Source organism: Bidens hawaiensis, unplaced genomic scaffold (assembly GCF_021521415.1).
Source record: "Bidens hawaiensis isolate Kalapana, Puna unplaced genomic scaffold, B.hawaiensis_p1.1 tig00003781_1, whole genome shotgun sequence".
Lineage (NCBI taxonomy): Eukaryota > Viridiplantae > Streptophyta > Magnoliopsida > Asterales > Asteraceae > Bidens > Bidens hawaiensis.
In genome coordinates, this window is record NW_027491218.1 from 1,916,184 (window position 1) to 1,937,641 (window position 21,458).

At 36.5% G+C, this 21,458-nt stretch overlaps 2 protein-coding genes and 1 pseudogene across 4 annotated transcripts; all 3 read left to right on the forward strand.

The window, feature by feature from the left end:
* Positions 1–2,295, forward strand: LOC143624418 (eukaryotic translation initiation factor 6-2). 2 transcript variants are annotated; one of them, XM_077095080.1, is made up of 7 exons: positions 1–38; positions 168–264; positions 358–443; positions 523–567; positions 645–775; positions 851–961; positions 1,862–2,295. In XM_077095080.1, the coding sequence occupies exons 1-7, from the start codon at positions 29–31 to the stop codon at positions 2,117–2,119; spliced, it is 738 nt and encodes a 245-aa protein (XP_076951195.1). In that variant the 5' UTR covers positions 1–28; the 3' UTR covers positions 2,120–2,295. The 2 variants fall into 2 exon arrangements, with proteins under 2 accessions (XP_076951195.1, XP_076951196.1); XM_077095081.1 differs by lacking the exon at positions 1–38 and having other exon boundaries at positions 158–264.
* A 1,087-nt stretch (positions 2,296–3,382) lies between these two features.
* Positions 3,383–5,223, forward strand: LOC143624444 (uncharacterized). Its single transcript, XM_077095100.1, has 3 exons — positions 3,383–3,563; positions 3,649–3,724; positions 4,511–5,223. The coding sequence occupies exons 1-3, from the start codon at positions 3,513–3,515 to the stop codon at positions 5,221–5,223; spliced, it is 840 nt and encodes a 279-aa protein (XP_076951215.1). The 5' UTR covers positions 3,383–3,512.
* Positions 5,224–5,350: 127 nt separating this feature from the next.
* Positions 5,351–14,358, forward strand: LOC143624445 (uncharacterized; annotated as a pseudogene). Its single transcript, XR_013152112.1, has 10 exons — positions 5,351–5,361; positions 6,102–6,186; positions 6,225–6,336; positions 11,197–11,313; positions 11,435–11,563; positions 11,653–11,829; positions 12,499–12,639; positions 12,881–13,063; positions 13,951–14,022; positions 14,117–14,358. The product of XR_013152112.1 is annotated as an uncharacterized LOC143624445 (transcript).
* The last annotated feature ends 7,100 nt before the right edge of the window (positions 14,359–21,458 follow it).

Below are 21,458 nucleotides of genomic sequence, written 5' to 3' on the forward strand. Positions count from 1 at the left end.
AAACAAGACTTCATCTGCTGCTTTTGTAATGGCAACAAGTAAGTTAACTTGTACCTTCTTTGTGGCTATTATCTTCTACGTCTATTAGATTTCTTGTAACTGATTACATGCTATAAGTTGCTGAATGAAATATTTATTTATTTTAATTGGTTTCCTGATGTTTACAGGACTTCAGTTTGAGAACTCATGTGAAATTGGAGTTTTCTCAAAGCTTACTAATGCATACTGTTTGGTAGCAATCGGTGGTTCTGAAAATTTCTACAGGTTTACATTTATTGTTGTGATTCGTATTATATAATTTTATGTTATGTATTTGAAAACATGTTATAAGCCGTTGAACATATTTGTCTTTTGCAGTACATTTGAGGCCGATCTAGCTGATGTTATTCCTGTGGTTAAGACCTCCATTGGTGGTACACGTATAATTGGCCGTCTTTGCGTTGGTAAAAATTAAAACTTTCAGAAGCTGTTACATTTTACATTATTTGGTTGTGAACACTAAGTTTATGTTATCTTTTGTAGGTAACAAAAACGGGCTACTTTTGCCTCATACTACTACTGATCAAGGTAAAGCCCTTTACTTTATTGTTCCCCAAAATGCCCTGTGATATATATTATTTATTAATCGTTGTGTGCAATTTTAGAGCTTCAACACTTGAGGAACAGTCTGCCTGATGAGGTTGTGGTTCAAAGAATTGATGAGAGACTTTCTGCCCTTGGAAATTGCATTGCGTGTAATGACCATGTTGCCCTTACCCATACCGATCTTGACAGGGTAATCATCAGTTTTATTAATTTTAATTCGAACTTTCATTGTTCCACTTGTTTAACATGTGTTTCTTTTAATCAGGAAACCGAGGAAATGATAGCTGATGTTCTCGGTGTAGAAGTTTTTAGACAGACAATTGCTGGCAATATTCTTGTTGGTAGCTACTGTGCGTTTTCAAACAGAGGTGGCATGGTAAGAATATTATGCTTTTGTATTTTAATTTAATCTATGCGGGTCTAAGTGGTTTGATGAACTTTGTACAATTAAATGAATGCGGTTTTCTTGTTTGTGGTCATTCGTTAGGACGATGAACATGTTCGTTTATGCTTTTTAACTGTATAAATGAACGGTTTCACGAACTAAACGGACGAACATAACTGTTTACACACATAAACGGTTGAAGATAACTAAACATAGTTAAAGGTAACATGAAGTAGATATGCTGCGTTTAAAAGGTTAATATTAGGTTAGGTTGTAATGGGCCAGCAAATGAAATTAATATAAAAGCGAATGTAAATGAATGAACTTAATCAAACATAAATTAATGAATGAACATAAATGAACAAACAAGACACATGTTATGCTCGTTTGCTTACCCAAATCAACAAAATATTTGTTCATGCCCATTCATTTATTGAGTAAACGAACGTAAACAAACTTTCCGTCAAACAGTTCAAGAACTGTTTTCTAAACGTTCGGTTCGTTTACAGCCCTATTTTGAAGAAAATGATTTGATAGTTATAATTCTTGACCATGTTGGACTTTTTAAATAATATTTTAAATTTGTTATGATCTGTAAAGATTTGCGTATAAGTTTTATAACCTTTATGTTCTTTCTAGCGTATTATTTTTCATACTTCAATTTTTTTCTCCAAAATCATTAGTTTGTATTGAAAATTCTAAAATGATAAGCATGGTTCATGATTATAATACATATACGCAACTGCATATACAAGTAATAAAAAAGATTATTATAGAAGTTATATAAACTAAACATTCAATTCAGTTCGAACCGCTGAACTGTCAAAAACCGAAGCATGACCCAAAACGTTTGTATTACTATAGAAATTATGTGACTCATTTGCATTGCAGGTGCACCCTCATATCTCTGTTCAAGACTTGGATGAGCTATCAACCCTGCTTCAGGTTCCTTTGGTGGCGGGAACAGTGAACCGTGGTAGTGACGTGATAGCCGCAGGCCTAACTGTTAACGACTGGACCGCATTCTGCGGGTCAGACACAACCGCAACCGAACTGTCCGTGATTGAGAATGTTTTCAAACTGAGAGAAGCCCAGCCCAGTGCCATTGTGAATGAGATGAGGAAGTCTTTGATTGACTCTATAGTTTGATAAGTTGGTTGTTGCTTTATAAGTCAGCAATAACTAACTAACCATGGTTAGTTTTTTGTTTTATTCTGTTTTTGATACTGTGGTAAAATGTTTGTTTGAAGGTTTGAAGATTGTTAAAAATTATTGTTTTTAGATTGTTATGCTGCAAAAATTATTTATAAATGGTACTTTAACATGTTACTACTTTTATCTATATATGAATATATGATCTCTCTTTTTTTTAAATATACTAAACTGTATATAGTCTATGTATATGTTAATAATTGTACAAACATTAGTATATGATAAAATATAATTAATGTGGAAAAAAAGCTGACAAAAATATTTGTTGCATGTTAGAGAATTCTGCGTTTGTTATTGCACAACGATGTCAAGTGATAGTCGGTGGTATGGTTTCTCTGGGAAACACTCTAGCCAAGGTCTGAAGTCAAGGGGGCCCAATTAAGAAAACATGGTTTGGCCAAAGTTGGGGCAATGAGGCTTTCCAAATTTGAAAAATGTGATAGCCTGACATACAAAAAAGTCGTTTAAATAATAATAATAATAATAATAATAATAATAAAATAACAAAACCAATACTTAAGAGAGTAAGGTGGCATTTCTTACTGATATTAGACAATATCGAACTAAACTTAACTAACGTCGAATTAAAGCGTTACGTGTCACCTAAACATTGTTTTTTTTAATTAACATAATCCTTTAACACTGCATTGTGGTTTTAAAGCCCCGTTCTCATTTCCTTGTTAAAGCCCCCCGACATCATATGTTTGACGAGGTGCCCACGTTAAAGCCCCCGACACAGTGTTAAAGTCCCGTTACAACGTCATATCGCTTTTGCCGCTCGTGTTAAAGCCATGTATAAAAGTGTGATAAACAAATCATATGTTTAATCTAAGTTTAGACACTGTAGCTTTGGAAAATGTATTTATTATTAAAAAACAAACCACAAGTACCTTCCTTTTCATGCTTTTAAACTACTTCTCAGTAGTCCAGAGCCCAAGAAGCACATACAGGAACTCTTTTGGCATATATAATAAATTCTCTTCAAATCTATTCAAAGATTTATTTTTTATGTTTTAATAATTACTATATTTACCATGGTAGGATCACTGTTTATATCAAAAAAACATCAACATCTATCTTACATTAATAAAATTTCAACTTAAGCTTTCACTTTGTGTCACATTGGCCTGTGTGTCAAAGTCTTATTGGTTCATCTTAATATTTATAAACAATAAAAATGAAATATTTAGGTGAAAATATTTATTTATTATTTATACAGCCATACAGTTGTTTTTCCCATATTACCCTTCATATCCAGTCAGAGACTCAGAGTCCCACAGTACATTAGCTTTCTTTTATACTTCCTTTTGCCATCCAAGAAACCTAAAACATGACTAAAGAAATGGCTAAAGATGAAGACTTTAAGCTTCTCAAGATCAAGGTGACACCACCCCACATTTTATTTTTATTAATTTTCTTTTAAATTTACATAATTTCATTATTTACCTTTTTGTAACAATACACAGACATGCACTTTGAAGGTGAATCTGCATTGTGAAGGTTGCAAGCACAAAGTCAAGAAAACCTTGCAAAGAATTGAAGGTTATTGTTCTCTTTGTTCTTTTATTTAAATTTGTGATGTAATTAGCCAAATTGTGATCTTGGATAAAAGTTTATAACTTTATGCAAAACTGTGGTCTTCTTGTGAAATTATGCATGATTGAACTCTTTTTCAGAGCTCAAATAAATCAAGAATTGTACAGCTTTCATGTAACATATTTTGCCTTTGCTACTTTTTTATGTAAAAAAAATGAAATGAAATTTTTTATAAAGATTAAAAATTTATGCAAAAAAAATGACTTTTATTTTTAATAAAAGAAATGGGATTTTAATAAAGATTAAAAATTTATTCAAAAAAGGTGATTTTTTATGTAAAAAAAAATGAAATATTTTATAAAGATTAAAAATTTATACAAAAAATGACTTTTATTTTAAAAAAAAGAACTGGGATTTTGATAAAGATTAAAAATTTATGCAAAAAAGTTATTTTTAAGTAAAAAAAATAAATTAAATTTTTTATAAAGATGAAAAGTTTATGCAAAAAAGTGATGTTTTTGTAAGTTTTTTTTTTTTTTTGAATGTTTAAGCTTGCCTCCTACTATTTACAATAAACCGCCATTGCCAGGGATCGAACCCTGGACCTCTCACCCAAAGGCCTAAGCAAAGTGGAGATGGCGATGTTTTTGTGAGTGATGTAATGCTTGGTCAATCACTTTTTCAGAGGTGATACTTGATAGTCCTAAACTAAAAAAGTTAAATCCTCTGGATTGTACATCTCTCAATGCATGATGTACAAGTTATAATAGCACTAACTGTAAAATTATATAGGTGTGTATCAAGTGAGCATAGATGGAGAGCAACAAAAGGTGACAGTTTCAGGAAGTGTAGAGGCTGCAATTTTGATAAAGAAGCTTTTGAAAGCTGGTAAGTATGCTGAACTTTGGTCAAACAAGTCAAACAACAACAAAAGTCAAAGTCAAAATCACATGAAAGATGACAAGAAAAACAACAAAGGCCTTGAACCCTTGAAGAAACAACAAAAAAGTCAACCTTTGACCTCTAAAGATGATGAAGATTTGAGGCAGAAACAACAAGCAGCAGCTGCTGCAGTTTCTGCAAATAATCCAAAAAAGAATAAGAATAAAAGTCAACCCAACAATGCAAATGTGAAGAAAGTCCAAGTCCAAAATGTTGGAGTTGGAGGGCAAAATGGTAATTTTGTGTGTTCGAATGAGGGCAAAAATGTCAATAATCTTGGAGGGTATGAAGTGACTAGTGGTGGTCAAATGGTCAACATGAATGGTTTAAGGTACAACCAGCAACAGCATCAAGGGTACAACAACCAATCAGCTGGTGCATCATTTATGGTGAACCTGCAGAACAGGCAAGCAATGTACCAGAGGTCACCTACTATGCCACCAACCACTAGCTACTACTACAATTACAATATTGCCCCTTACACTCATGGTCATGGCAACTACTACTATGCTAGAGCAGATATGTGGAGTGATGAAAACACAAGTTTTTGTTCAATCATGTGAGAGGGGTAAAAGTGGAAAAAAAAAGTTTAGATCTTTTGTGTTGTAAAAGAAGTTTGAGTTGATGTAGTTGAGGATGTTGTTGAATGTTGACTTGTTGATGGATCTTTAGTGTTGTGTGTACTTTGTAATGGCAAAAATGTAGTTTAGATGCTACTTGTTTTGAACGAGTCCGGTTAAATGAGAGTGAATGAGTCCGGTTGAAATTTAAAAAAATTACTAATCACTCGCTAGATATAACACACGGTGAGTTAGTGTCTTTCATGCTTGCGTGACACCTACGTAGTGATGCTTGTTACTCACCGGATATGATATATGTACTTAGTTTTTTTTAAAAGACCAAAATCACATTATTTGTATCAAAGGGCATGTGACCGGCATCAAGATGTGTAAGATGTGTAGTAAGGTTTATATATCAAGTAGTTGAGGGTTCTAGTCTCGTATGAATGTCAACGGAGATTTAAAAGTATGTTTATAGAATTTGTAAGTTAGGTATTCTAAAATAGATGTTATTTATTTTTGAGACGTGTGTATTGAATGTTATTTTGCCTTATAAGTTGAAGGGTAAAATAGTAACTTTATGTGAAATTAATAAATGTATTGACATCATGAAGTAAAAAAATAAAATAAATAAACGTGTTACGGGTTAACAAATAATGATATTAAAACCGCAATACAATTTGACTATACCACATGACCTTCTGGGGGTAAAACGATAATTCCACATGAACTCATCATATTATTTAATGCTAGTTAGAAGTGTTCATCGTTCAACTTCAAACATGAAGTCTCCCAAACTATACATCGGTTCGGTTTCAAAATCACTTTTTTCTTTTCTTTCACTTTCAGTTGTTTATAAAAGTTAAAACTTTCAAACGTAGCCAACGGTCTGACCAAGTCAACGCGTCAAAACACACTAAACAATCTCAAATCTCATGCTCTAGTTCTCATTTATCATCCAATAAGGTTTAGTCAGCTTAATACGTATAGTTTAATTGGTGCAGTGGAAGAGACCGTACAGTAGCGTGTTGATTGGTGTCGGAGCTTCAATCGGAGGTTACGCCGGTTGCCAGAACACTAGCTTCTGTTGCTGATTGTGTTCTCTCTCATCCCAATGTACGTCGTCATTGTTTTCGGTGTGCGCGGTGCGGTTTTGGGCTACAACCCAACCGAAAACCAAAGCTTCGGTTTTTTTGTATCTTCAAAACCGCCCGGTTTCGGTTTTTTCAGTCATGGGTTTTTGGGTTTTCAGTTCGGTAAATGAACTTGAAAACCGAAAACCCAAAACCCAAAACTTAAAAAACCGGAACCGAACGGTTTTGAAGATACAAAAAAAACCGAAACGTTGGTTTTCGGTTCGGTTTTCGCCCAAGACCGCAACACGCACTTTATTCAGATTTTGAAATTTTGAATGCTTTCGGTGTGTGCTGTATGGGCTAAAACCGACCGAATACCAAAGGTTCTGTTTTTGTGTTTTCAAAAGCGTCCGGTTTCGGTTTTTTCAGTTTTCGGGTTCAATTACCGAATTAAACTCGAAAACCGAAAAAACTGAAACGAAACGGTTTTGAAGATAAAAAAACTGAAACTTTGGTTTTCGGTTCGGTTTTCGCCCAAGACCACACCGTGCACTTTATTCGGATTTTGAATTTTTGAATGTTTTCGGTGTGTGCGGTTTTGGGCTAAAACCGAACCGAAAACCAAAGCTTCGGTTTTTGTATTTTCAAAATCGTCCAGTTTCGGTTTTTCAGTTTTCGGGTTCAATTACCAAAAAAACCGAATTAAACTCGAAAACCGGAACCGAACATTTTTGAAAATACAAAAAACGGAAATTTTGGTTTTCTGTTCGGTTTTAGCCCAAGAACGCACCGCACACTTTATTCGGATTTTAAAAATTTGCACGCTTTCGGGGTGCGCGGTTTTAAATTTTGAAAACCGCACCACCACACACACCCCTAGTTAAGATTGGAAGTGCTACTTGCCAATCTTAACAAAAGCGAAGCCGAACGCGCCCGCACCCAAGCTCAAGCCGCCCTCCAAGAAGCTCTGGTTGTCAAGGAATGGCTTCTTCGAGAAGCGTTGTCTCAGGTATGTTTAGCTTTACGTCTTCACGCTTTCCTTTGTACATAGAAAAGGTGTTTGACACTTGTATTTTCTTTGTAGGTTGTGCATCGGGTCTTCTCAGAGACTACTTACGATGATGCCATGAGCGCAGCCCTCAACGCTTCTCATGAGGATGGGGAAAAGGCCGGCTTCCTGCTTGGTCTAGGGTTCGTTGAGAAAGGCGTCCCGCCTTCCAACTTCCCTTTGTTCGATGTGGACACCGAAGCTGCATATGACCAAGCGGTGAACCAATATGCCGCCTTCCCGCATCCGGTGGTGGAGAAGGTGAAGGAAGTCGCTGCTGCTGATGATGGACTTGCTATCCTCAAGGCTTTCCTTGAACCGCCACGCTCTACTGATGGGGCGGGTCCAAGTGGAAGTGGTCCTGAAGCTTGATTCTGAAGATCCCTTCCCGCTGCTAGGATAGACTAGATTTTGTTTTGTAGGCGGGTAGTTACCCGGCCATTCTTGTAATATATCTTTTGTGAAATACAAATCTTTTTGTGGATAAGACTGTTATTTCCTTTGGGTTCATTGCTTTATAAACCTTATATGACTTGCATACTTAGTTTAAATTAGCGATTTCCCAAGTGTTTAGAATAAGTTAACCTTGAATGTGGTTGACAGTAGGTTGAAGTTTTGCTTCCCCCTTTGTGAGTGTGCGGATAGGACCGGCACTTGCACTTGGTAGGATGGCTAAACTCTTCCCCTTTAACTGTCCTGCGTGAAGGTCTTGTCATTTTCTGGGTTTATGCGGGTTTTGCCGCCTACCCCACGCAATGACTCTTCTTGATGCGATGACTACCGGCATTAGTGTTCGAATCGACCGTTCAACGCGTGGTTGTTAATAGGTTAGTGTTCAGCTTCCTCTACCAGGATTCATGCGGATATACCGGCACTTTCACATAGTGGGATGGCTGAACCTTTCCCCTTTAACTGACCTGCGTGAAGGTTTGATGCTTTTGGGTTTGTGCGGGTTTTGCCGCCTTCCCTGCGCAACGATTCTTCACTTGATGCGGCGGATACCGGCATCTCCATGTGCAAAGTTCATAAAATATAAATGTAAAATCATCAGCTTCAATTTGAAGGAGAATCGTTTCCATTAGAAGTGGCTCTAGGCCTTTTCTTTACAAATTTGGAATTGATCTACATACAAACTGTGTAATTGAGCTCCTATTAGGCGTGGCTTGGATGGGAGCACCATCGAGCCGACATGTATCTTGTTCGGGATCTCGTTGTTTACGCAGTATGTAGTCTCCGTTGAAGCTGCGATTTTTATTCGTGCGTTTCCCCAGCTGGGGTTCACGCATCAGCCTGCTCGACGCTCACTTCGCCACAAGGTGCGCGATTGTCCCATCCTTGACAAATGCTTCGACCAAGTCCTTTACGTCTAAGCATTCTTCAGTGTTGTGGCCTTTGGTTTTGTGAAAATCACAATACTTTCTCCGATCAGCGTTGTGGCGATGCCGGATAAACGGAGCCTTTGGCCACGGGAGCTCCTCCGTGGCGAATATCTCGGTCACACTCTTTGTGAGTGGCGTCCACCTGGAGTTCTTCTCCGGTTTCACGTTATCTCTTCCGCCCAACCGATGTTGGAAACCGGACGGGGTGTCAAAGTTTATTCTTGACTGCCAAATGCCCAGCTTCCGCTTTTTGTTTAATCGGGCGGTAAGGACGTTGTTTTCCCTCGTCTTCTGGGTGTAGAGGTTCGTGCTCTGTGGAAGATCTCTACCCAGTTGCCTCTCGGTTTCCGCAAAGCGTTTAGCTGCGGTCATGATGGCATCCCATGTGGATGGCATGCCATCTTTGCCCGTCAGGGTGCGGATGAGTTCCGGGTCGTTTGCGCCCTGGATGAAAGCTGCGCGAACGAGATCTTCGCTAACGTTGCCCAGGCTTAGCTTCTTCGAGTTGAAGCGAGTGATGAAGTCAGGCAAAGATTCTTCCTCCTCTCGGACGCACTTGAGGATTGTCCACTGCTCCTCAGTGTACTTTCTTTGCTGACTAAAGTGTTGGCTGAACTTCTGTTGGAAGTCTGCCCAATCGTAGATGTGGTGGACCGGCAGACGGTCGAACCACGCTCTAGCTGCCCCGACCAGCGTCATTTGGAACATATAACACCACGTGGGTTCCGTCCAGTTACTGACGGTCGCCCCCGCGATGAATCTGTTCAAGTGATCGTCAGGGTCAGAAATACCATCGTACGTGCCTATGTTGGACATTTGTTTGGCACTTCTTGGGGCGATTGCTTCCGCAATGTCCCTTGCGAATTTGGACGTTCCCGCCCTTGCCGCAGTTGGCGTGAATGTTTTGGAGAAGTCCCGTGGGCTGTTGCCCACGTTTATTGGACTGAATGCTTCTCCAAAACGCCTTTTCGGTTGGGAATCCGTTTCTTTACGCTTCCCTTTCGCCCTATGACGAGGGTTCGCGTCTTCCTCGGATTCCTCCGAATCATCGTCGTATTCGAATTCTTCCACTTGTTGGAGTGAACGTAAACGTTCATCCAACTCAGCTTGGAACTCTTTTTGACTTGCTTCGGCCCACGCTTTAACCTCATCGAGTGTTTGGCAGGGGAGCCTCGTCTGTTGATTTTCTAACTGGGTATCGGTGATCCCAGTGTCTGATTATTTACTTCACTTGCCCCGGCTTGGGTAGCTGGGGTAGTGTTCGTAAAGTTTGTGTACTCGGTATTCCCCCTTATAGCTGGGGTCATAATTACCGGAGTCTCTTGGTTACTCGGTTTTGGGACCGGAGTATCCTTAACCATCTTTCCAGAAATTTTGAAAAAACTGGAGAAAAATAAAGTTCTAGCTTTATGCACGGATGGCGCCAATGAAGAAACACCAGTCGAACCCCGACAGATTACTAGTAACCTGAGGGTTAGATAGACGTTTCCCACGAGGGGTTAATTCCGGCAAGATGGTTCTTCCGATAACCTGCAAAACAGACACCGTGAGCTCGTCACTAAGAAAGAGGGGAGGGGTTCCTCCTTGTGACCACCCTCCGGCGTGAGAATCAGTCTATATTACTCTTTGAATATAAAAGTATATTAAGAATACTAGAGCAGTTATCAGGTAAATTATACAAGATATTAGATGATGAAATGATAATACCATTTGATGTCTTTTATAGCCGAAGGTGGGTTTCCAAGGAGGTTTAGCCGGCCTACTACTCTGCCAACTGTGGCCTACACACGTGCTCTGCTGGTAATTGGTGGATAGGCAGCGGCTGACAGTGACCAGGCATGCTGTTCACTTTTCCTTTTCCACCAACTACAGGCTAGGCACGTGGTATGGCAGGAGTTGGTGAGCAGGCGGCGGCTATTGGTCACAGTGCTGTGGCGTGTTGTCTGCCATGCTGCTGTCAGTGAGCTGTCGTATCGTTGGTCAGATCTTTTGTCCATACCTCGTCAGGTATCACACAAAAGATCCTCCATTATTATACGGACTGGCTCATTTAGGCGGGAGTTTTCCCCCTCCCGCCTTTATGCGGGAATGTTCCCGGCTTTGCTCATTCCTTCTTCAGGTGACTACTGAATTATTACGAGTTTGAGCCTTATGCGTGTAGCCATGCTGCGCGGGTGGCCAGTCCCTAATGGCGGGTATCCGCACCTGCGGGAACAGGCGGATACTTGGAAACCATAGGGAGGCATTTCCTGCGGGACCAGCTTGCGTACCGCATGTGAGGTCGTCACAACTCTGAGCGTGGTGGGTCCTGCGGGTTTGGTAGGTCGCGGCGCAGACGTCCCTATGGTGAAGTCTGCGGGTTCAACTGCGCAGACGTCCGTTTAAGGAGTCTTGCGTGTTCAACTGCGCAGACGTCTCCTTTTAAGGAAGTCTTGCGGGTCCTAACCACCTCTGCTGGGACCTACCTCTTCAGGTTCTTAATGCAGCAATGCTTTACTGGCCAATGCCAAATGTATTGTATGTAGAAGGTTATGCTCTTGATAGATTTGCAGAAAACTTATGGGCTCTGCAGCCAGTTCACCAAAACAAGGTTTTTTTTATTTATGCAACTATTGATAATTTCTTAATATATTGTTACATGTTCATATTTTTTTATTTTTTTTATTTAAAGCATGTTCTTTGTTCATTCAGTATCATGTCATGTAAAACAGGTGGGATTGGTTCTTGATGCAGGAATATAAGAAGAGTTACGAATCCGTCATTTACAAGTAGCCGATGCAACACGCGCGTCTCTCGGTTTGCCAGTTGTTGAATATATTGTCACCGACACACCGTTAGAGGTCCCAATGTCACTTTTATACTAAAAGTATATATAAAAATTTGAACTTTTTATAATATCGAAACGCATTTGAAGTTTGAGAACTTGCAGGTGGAAAAATGGGTCGATCCAAAGAACGGGCAGTCAACAGGGAGGATAAAGCATCCTGATTCCTTACTAAGGGCAGTACAGTCATTGTGTGACCGGTCAATGGTCAATGCAGTTGCGGTTGTGGCTCGTTTTCCAGATGATGATGTTGATGATGTGGATGAGTATAGGCAAGGAAAGGTACACATTAGGGGGCGTTTGGATGTGTGTTTTGGAACCGAGTATTTGACCCTTTAATAATCAGTTTCCATATTATATTTAGGGTAATATGACCACACAAAAAACCCCTTAAAAATAAATTCAAAAAAAATAATAAAAAAATCATAACTCAAAATATAAATAAAAAGCAAAAAAAATTAAAAAAAACCAAAATGTTTCCGTCATCATTCCCGTTCAAAAAAAAAATTCAAAAATATAAAAAAAATTGACGAAAAGACACAATGACGAAAATGAACAAAAGACACAATTATAACTAAAAAAAGATACAATAGATCGTAAAATATAACACAATGCCGAACAAAAATATAGCGCAATGTTAAGTAATATAACACAATATAAAGAAAAAAAGACACAATGTCAAAGAAAAAAGACACAATCAATGACGTAAAAACGCAACATGATAAACAAGAAGACAACTTTTTTCACTTACCATTGTGTTTTTTTTTATTATGAGAACGAGAAAGACGGTGGAAACATTTTTGTGTCTTTACTTTTTTCGTTTATTTATTAAATTTTGAGTTATGATTTTTTTATTAATTTTTTTTAAAAGTTTTTTGAGGGGTTGTTTTGTGTGGCTACAAATCCTTCTCATCCTTCTCATATAATTGATTATTATTATTGTTATTACAGGGAATTGATCTATTAGCAGGAGTTGAAGCCGTTATAAGCCATTTAGTGGTGAAGAATTTTAAAATCCCGTGTGCACACGCTCCCGCTATGTTACCGCCTCCATTAACCCAATCTTTATGTCCAAAATCGGCTGCTGAAGAAGTAAATTACCTTTTTGTCCATTCTCTACTTATATAGGCTTGTAAACGAACCGAACGAACGCAAACGGAGCATGTTGGTGCTCGTTCGTAAAGAAAATGAACATGTTCGTTCCTGAACGGTATAAACTAACAGTTCTAGAACTGTACACTGAACGTTTAGTTCATTTACAGACTTACTTATATACGTATAAATTTATACATTCATATATACATCTAAAATGTGTCTTTTCTTTTATGAACAGCTGGGATATACATTCTTGCCATGTGTGCTCGCGGGGTTAGCTAACGCACCACAATATTTGACCAATAAGTTTGACTTTCAAGAAAACGGCTGCATATCGGCTCGTGATGTTGATAGTATCATTCTACCAGCAGATGCATGTGGAGGAGATGCTGTTCTTGCATTTGCAAATAAAAAAACCAAGGTAATTTCTTTTAGGGTCAAGTTATTCTACAAATGAGGATAAAAATGAGAAGGATGAGGAGGATTTATGGCCACAAAAAAAAAACACTCAAAAAAATAATAATAAAAAATCATAACTCAAAATTTAAAAAAAAAAGAAAAGAAAAATGTTTCTCCCATCTTCCTCGTTCTAAAAATAATAATAATAATAATAAAAATAAAAAAATAAAAAAAGACACAATGTTGAGAAAAAAAGATCATTCTCTTTTTATTTTCATTGTGTTTTTTGTTTATTTTCATTATTGATTGTGTCTTTTTTTTTGACATTGTGTCTTTTTTTCTTGATATTGTGTTATATTACTCAAAACCGTGTTATAATTTGCGATCTATTGTGTCATTTTTTATTTATCAGCGTGTTTTGTTTATTTTCGTCATTGTGCCTTTTTTCTTAACATTGTGTATTTTTCATCTTTTTTTTTGAACGAGAAAGAAGTGGGAAACATTTTAGTTTTTTTACTTTTTTTACCTTTTTCGTTTTTAATCAAATTTTTTGAGTTTTGATTTTTTATATTACTTTTCTTGAATATTTTTGAGGGGTTTTTTTAGGCCACAAATCCTTCTCACACTTCTCATTTTCGTCTCCCTTTTTATTTTAACATTTTCCTTTCTTTTAATATAATATTTCAAAGCAAATAAAACAATATAATGTCAAGTAACATGAGTCCATGTTAGAGAATATTGTAGAAGAATATATTATTAGAGTTTTAGTATAATAGTGTTACCATAATTAAGAGATTGTATTTGATTATGTTTCTTTGTATTTATCTAATTGTACACCTATATATAGTTGATCAATAATACATTACACCTCACGGGGTTTTCATTATTTTACAGTCCATTATGTCGCAGCCGGTTATTATTTGCGTGCAAGAGAATGAAACCGTGTTGAATGATACACCTGATAAGCTAGGAATCGATGCGGTATGTCAAAACATGATCATATTTCTTAACAGGTTTGAGTTTTTGTATATTGTGTATATATATATTATGTATAATATAAAATATAATGTTGCAGGTAAAGGTTTCAAATTATTGGGAAGCTATAGGAGTAGTTGCAGCTCATAAGGCTGGGGTAGACCCTAATTCACTCAGAAGAGACAAAATAAAAAACATTAGTATTAATAGTAATTCTTTAGTTTCAGCTAATGGTTTTTTAGCTTCAGTTTCTAGTTAAAATAGTAATACTAGATGATATATAACTTGCATTATACAAAATACTTCATTTGTAGAACATTTTTTGTGATCAACATCAGTTTTGTCCGGACTCGATTTCGTGATTTTTTTTAAGTGTGGGTTCTTTTCAAAACGATCGATTCAAATGTTGTTTTTTTTAGTTCTAGGATGTTAGCTATTTTAGATAGCGACTTTTGTGTCTTGGAGTTGCTAATACTCAAGATGTCATATCGGCGTTCTAGATTTTGTCTTGTAGGAATAGTTAAAGGCGATAACGAAGATAGTTACATCTATTGCTGGAATGTCGTGTCGATATAGAAGACAAACGGGCAACAAGCTACATGGCTTGTTGCACAACATTATTACATATAACGTGTTGAACACGAATAAATAGCTCCATAGCCTCAAGCACAAGAAAATCAAATGTATCAAATGCAAATGGTATAAATATCTGTTGGTTGTCAAGACACGCTTTCTCATGTTTGGTCACTTTGCATGTAGGAGTTGTTAACGTAGCTTGACCCACCGTGAAAACACTACTCCCTAAGCTCACAAGAGGGGAATGAATCCCTGCTAGATCCACATACGCGTGTTTCCCTCCCATCCATCTGAAAACCAGAGTGTTGATCTTCCTTCTAACGAGTTTTATTTTTAAAAACAACCCATTTTCTAAACATATTTGAATTTCTGCGCATTTGATTCGTATTTTGTTGACCTCAAGTCACTAGAATTTTTAAAAACTTGGGTTTAAATAATTTTTATTTTTTACCCACAGAATATACGTCATAAGGACCTGGTTCAAGAATTGACATATATGTATGTGACAAATCATACATCTAACTTAAAACCGACATAAGTTTTTATCATGTTAAAGTTATGAAAATCTTTAATGGGTCGGACCTATGAAATTTTTAACGGGTCGGACCTTAGACCAACCACATATGACTTCTCCATTTTATCTGATTTTACTTTTGTCTTATCTTTTTTTAAGATTTAATGCTTCCAACTGCCAAAGTACATATAAAACAGTGTTGAATGAATGTTACTTTTTCCTGTCTTGTGTTTTAATCAATGTGATCAAAAAGCTACTAAAAGTCTCTATTTATGAACCAATAATTCATGATCCCTTTATAATTTGACTTGTACATCAAGTAAACAAGTACAATAATAACTTATAATAATAATAATAATAATAATAATAATAATAATAATAATAATAATTATAATAAAACTAACGTGAGGGTTATTAATGAAATGTACAATAGCTGTCCAATTGAATACTCATGAACATTTATAGACATTAGCTGTAATAGAAATGTTAAAAAAAAAGTTGAAACTGACCAAACTGTTCAAACCGAGCTAAATCGGTTGATTTAACCAGGTTGTGAGTTTTACGAATTGAAAAATCTGGTTTCATGGTTCGGTTTGTGGTTTAAAACCAACGAGTAAACCGAAACAACCAAGATATTAATAAAAAAAATGAAAGAAAATATATATCTTGAATCCACCTAACTTAAACAAATATAAATGTATTTTTTACGTGTACAATTATTATACAAATGTAACAATTATTTTGTATACAAATGTTGCAATTAGAATACCGACAAAATCTAGGACTTCAGTAGCTTTTTAATGGTCATTAAAATGCTACCTTTTAATTGTTAAGAGATAACCTTAAGTCCGAATAATTAAAAGGCTACCAAACAACTCCTTAGACTTAAATGATTCATTCACTGAAAACAAAGACCCTCGAGAAGGGAAGATCTTCAATTACAAAGGTATGAAGCTTAATTAAACAAACGCTATGACCTTTACTAGCATAACATCTCCGCTACTCCTTATTGTGCAGTCAATAGCTTTAGGCGGGAATAGAATTTTATGGGTTGGGGTTCATAACAAATACACTTAACACTAAACCGTTAATCTCGCCAATTTCGTCCTTTTAACTTTTTTTCTTTGTAACTTTCTTTTACCACTTTGAAAGGTAAATATCCGTTTTCTTTAACCACTACTAATTTAGTTTTACTTTCAAAACACCAAAAAATGGTAAGAGTTCATGTTCGAAAACAATAAATAAAACGGGCCCAAACTGTCACACCCTCAAATTCTACTAACGGAGTTTTACCGTCAGAGGGTGTGAACTAACAGGATCGGAATCATTAGTTATAATCAAACCATAAAAACGTTTAAATGAAATTAAGTGCGGAAGCGTAAAAACCAAAAGACAAAAGTTGCGTCACGCAGGACGACTTAAAAACCCAAGTAATAATAGTTAAAAACATGTTTGCATATCAGAATGTTCAAAAACCATGCATGATCCTATACCGCGCGCCCGCCTCGGCTACCTGAGAATAACATACTAAAAGTGTCAACACAAGGTTGGTGAGTTCACAAGTTTATATAAAATAAAGCGTTTAGCGTTTTGCGTTAAGCGTTTTGCGTTAAGCGTTTTGCGTTACCAGATAGTGTTAAATCAATTATATATCGATAGATAGCTAGCATATACAACAAGTATTACTAAGTGTTCGACACCGAAGCTGACTGTTTATCAAGTACCTTGTCACCAGGTCATCCAGACCATGGTACGTGTTAGCCAAAATTACACCCGCTCGACCTCCAGTCGAGTTTAGCGTTGGGTGGGGTTTGTCAAACCCAGTAGTACTACTCAACAGTGACTCGCTATTCCAAATATTAACCGGTTCGATGTGTAGGACTTCAAATGTTTCGTTTGCCACTTAGCCTTTACAAGTGATATATAATTTACTAACAAAATCTTAAATGCGTTTATCGGAGTATGTTATCTCCACCAAGTGAAAAGCGTTTGAAAACAGTTTAAAGGGGTAAGTGAAACTCACTGTTTGCGAAGAATTCCCAAAAATAAATCACCAAAGGATGCGCGTCACAGAAAAACTCTCTCTAGCGTTCTAAACAACAAAGAGATTTTTCTAAGTGTCGGAACTATTATCGAGTCTCTAGACTCGGCACATAATACCTATGCACACAATATGTTTCGTGTTTCGTTTGTGAATCGTGTGTGACTTTAACAAATACATTTGTGATACACTACATGTGTGAACAATTATTTACGTGTCATGTATTAATAATGTACATCACTAGCAATTACTTCCCGTGAGGGCAATTTGGTCAACACATAACAATTAACTAGCAATTATTCCCCGCAAGGGCAATTTGGTCAAAACACGACAATTAATTAGAAATCATTCCCCTCAAGGGCAATTTGGTCAAAACACGACAATTAATTAGCAAATACCATGTTTCATGCAACTTTTACAAAATTCAGCAACTAGCTTCTTAACGACAGAATTCTACTTGTAAAACTAGTCTATTCCACCGATCATAGCATCTCAATTAATTTACCAAAAATCATCACAAAAGCATATATGTATTAGGTTTCCAGAACATATTTTATTTTATTTTTATTCCACATATATTTCTCACAATGATCGATTTACCACAGCAAACTCACAACAGTCAAATTTATGCGCAACAGAATGTTATTTGAAATTCCCGTTAAATGAAAAATCCAACAAGTTCAAGACCACTTGGGTTAGGTTCCTAACTCAACAAGTCAACTTCCAGAAGTGGAACCAACTCAATTGGTCTCGTAGTTCATGAGATATAACATTTACAAAACAACCTAACAGCAGGTCTAACAACTCAGCTTTGCACAACGTTTTTGTAAAATCATAAAGGTTAACTTATACACGTCCAAAAATTGCAAATTTATATTCTCTAGAAACTAGACTCAACCTAGTTTACTGTAGTATCAATAATCTCAACCAATTTTCACATTTACACCCAGATACAGTCAATTGAACATCAACAACACAATCTGTCCAGAAACTGTTTGCAATCAAACTCAACATATTAACCATCTATGGATCATAATCCGTTCATATAACACTCTAAACACCATAACCACTATCCATGCATATCAATTACACCATACATACATGGTTAGGGTTTTATTTGATCTCAAAATCAAAGACACAACAATTAACATGTAACAATATCAATTCTAGTTATCAAATCATCATCAATACACCATCAAATCAAACAAAATCATATGAACACAATAACATATAGAAATCAGACCTAGGGTTTATAATTAACCCATTGAAAATCGAAAATTAAGCATAGAGGATGCATAGGATAGTTGTTTATACCTTCCTAGCACCTTAATCTTCAATCAAAAGCTTGAAAGGTTGCTTGTATGTGTGTGTGTGAAAGGCGATCGCAAGAGAGGGGGAGGGGGGCTGTGTAACACCCCGTAACCGCAGCGGAAACGTAAACGGGATGCAACAGACACCTCTGATATCAACCACATTGTTTATAAAGAAAACTTAATACATTAATATACTTCAAATTACATTATCTCATATTTCATTACCGTCTTGGTGATACACACATCATACAATACGATACATAATTCTATTTAATATAATGTATCATAACATCCCGCACACAAATCTTACACACATCAAGCATTTAGAACATAAGCAATCACTTCATCTTAATCATACCTGAAAAGCATGTGAGAAAACGGGTCAACTACGAATAGTTGGTGAGTTTCACAATTTGAGTAAACCATGATAAATCAATATCATAATATAATATTATCGATGTAATTATGTTGAGCCCACAAGTGAAACCTCTGACTATCCACATACAACCCCGTGGCATACTCCGCCCACGAACCTGCCCCAAACCGCTATGCCTAACATTACATAGCAAAATAAATAACAACAAAATAGACATGTGCAACTGGCTGGGAAACATCAGCAAATCATGCCGGACCAGTTGGGTTTGTCAGACCAATAGTACTATTCACACTTTACCGGCTTTTAGCTAATCACTCGTGTTGTGGGGCCTTACAATGTTAGCAACTTAGACAATTACCATCTTAGTACATTCCCGTACGATTCCCGTACAATAAAATATATATAAATACACGCAAATCCATGCGTTCAGTATGTACTTAAACATTTTAATAGTAACATGCTTTCCGCCCCGAGAAAATATTTAAAAACAATTCAGAAAAAGGGGCTCGTGAAACTCACCTTATTGCAAGCAAGCAGGTAACACAGTACGTAAGCTACTAGTCCGGATCGGTAATACGATCCCTAAGTTCGTTACTATACAATCACTATTAATATAACTTTAACCGTGTTAACCGGTACATCTGGGGACACTGTTAACCCAGTACTGTACCCGTTCCGGGGGCAATGTTAACCCAGAAACACTTCTCCGGACTCAGATTGTGATATCGTTTAGAGTTCAATAGTCAAAATTACTATTAGTTCGTTTTCCCCGTTTTGCGTGCCTAGCACGGTTATCCGTTTTTACGTTTCAAAATTGAGTTTGGTCACACACGACCCGAAAATAGTCGTTGACTGATAATTTAATTAAAGTTGTGAAGTTAGAGCTCGGTTTAGACGCCCCGATTGGCCGCGGGACCCGTTTCCGTATTTAGTGTACCGGAAACTGTTAAATCGGATAAAATTACTCAAATCATCCGAATTATTTTCGGATGATTTATTTTTACTTGTTTAACTCAGTTATATGAAAATAGTTCATTTTTAGGGTTTTTATACACCGGTCAGCTCGTTTAGGCGAACTTTACCGGTTTACGCGTTTTAAACCTTAAAAGTTTGTTTTTATTTTCTTTAGCACAAATAATTATCCGTTCAATCCCGGATCTTGAAATTTTGCACAAATCACTTTTTGACAGTGGGGAATTTAATAAAAATATTTTCAGAATTAATTTTTATATTTAAAATTTATTTATCTATTTTTAAACACCATTTAAACACTAAATATGTCGTAAATACCAAACGACCTTAGAAAAATCCCAAATTGTTCCTGGATGACCCCTACCATCCACATAGTCCCCTGTAATTTTTCCAGAACCAAAATCTCTTTTTACATTCCATTTTCACTAAAAACGAGCTAGAAAACCCTAGAACTCGTTTAACCGAAAAGCCTACTTAGACTTCTCCAACTGACCTAAAATTTTGTGTGTGACTTTTACATGTTATAAAAAGCTTATCTGGAAGTTTCCAGAATTTATCATGATATTTAAATATTTTTCACCATTTTTAGCCAAAACCGAGCATTAAATTCACCAAATATTCATCCTTTGTCCAAAAATTACCAAATTTTCACAGATCTCATATTTTCATGTGTTGATCATCTCTGTGAAATTTCATGACCTAACTCTAAACCTTCCACAATCTGTCCAAAAACTCATACACTATATAAAAACCGAATATACCTTTTGTTCTCCGCCACTACAAGCTACAAACTCGTCTTTCCGCCTTATCTACCACTAAATACAGAACCTACAAGCACAATAACACCACACCAAGCAAGTTACATCCACAATCAAGCCATTTCTTTCATGGGTTCGGTTATGATTTAAAAACAAAGATTTAAACCGTAAAAATTCGTTTTTGGTTCGTTTAACTCCTTTCTTGGACCAAGATCCCTTGTATATCCCGTATACATCACTTGATCATGCAAGAATCGGTTTTCATCTCGGGTTTTCACCCTTTTTCACTTGAAACCTCATTTTCTTGCAAATAAACTCAAGAAAAGAAGATGAACACGTAAATAACTCGATTTTTACCTCGGTTTTCTTGCTAAAATTCTGGATTTTTAGCTCATAATGTGGAGAGAACACAAAGATCTTGCAATGGTTGATGTAAAAAAAATAACAAGGGCATGGGGTATAACCCCTTTTTCGATCGGAGGTAAGAGGGAGGTGGGGTGGGGCCCACCTTTCCATTTCTAGCAACTCATTTGGATTTTGGAAATCCGGATAATATTTTGGATAATCTGGTTCGGTTCGTTTTTCGGGTAAATGTTTAATTTAGCTTAAAACGAGGCTAAAACGGTCGTTTTCGGCCTAAAAATGAAATTTATATAAAACCGATTTAAAAACTTTAAAAACTTAAACCATGACATTTATTAACTTAAAACATCATATTATTAATAATTGTGCATCTTTTTCGGCTTGATCGATCGTCTCTTGCTCGGTTTGGTATTAAAGGTTTCGTTTAACGTACCGACGTACCATTAAATCGAAATTTTTTTTCTGTGCCGTACTTTACTTATCCCGAAGCATTAATGCTTCGTAAAATCACTAAATATTATAGATACCG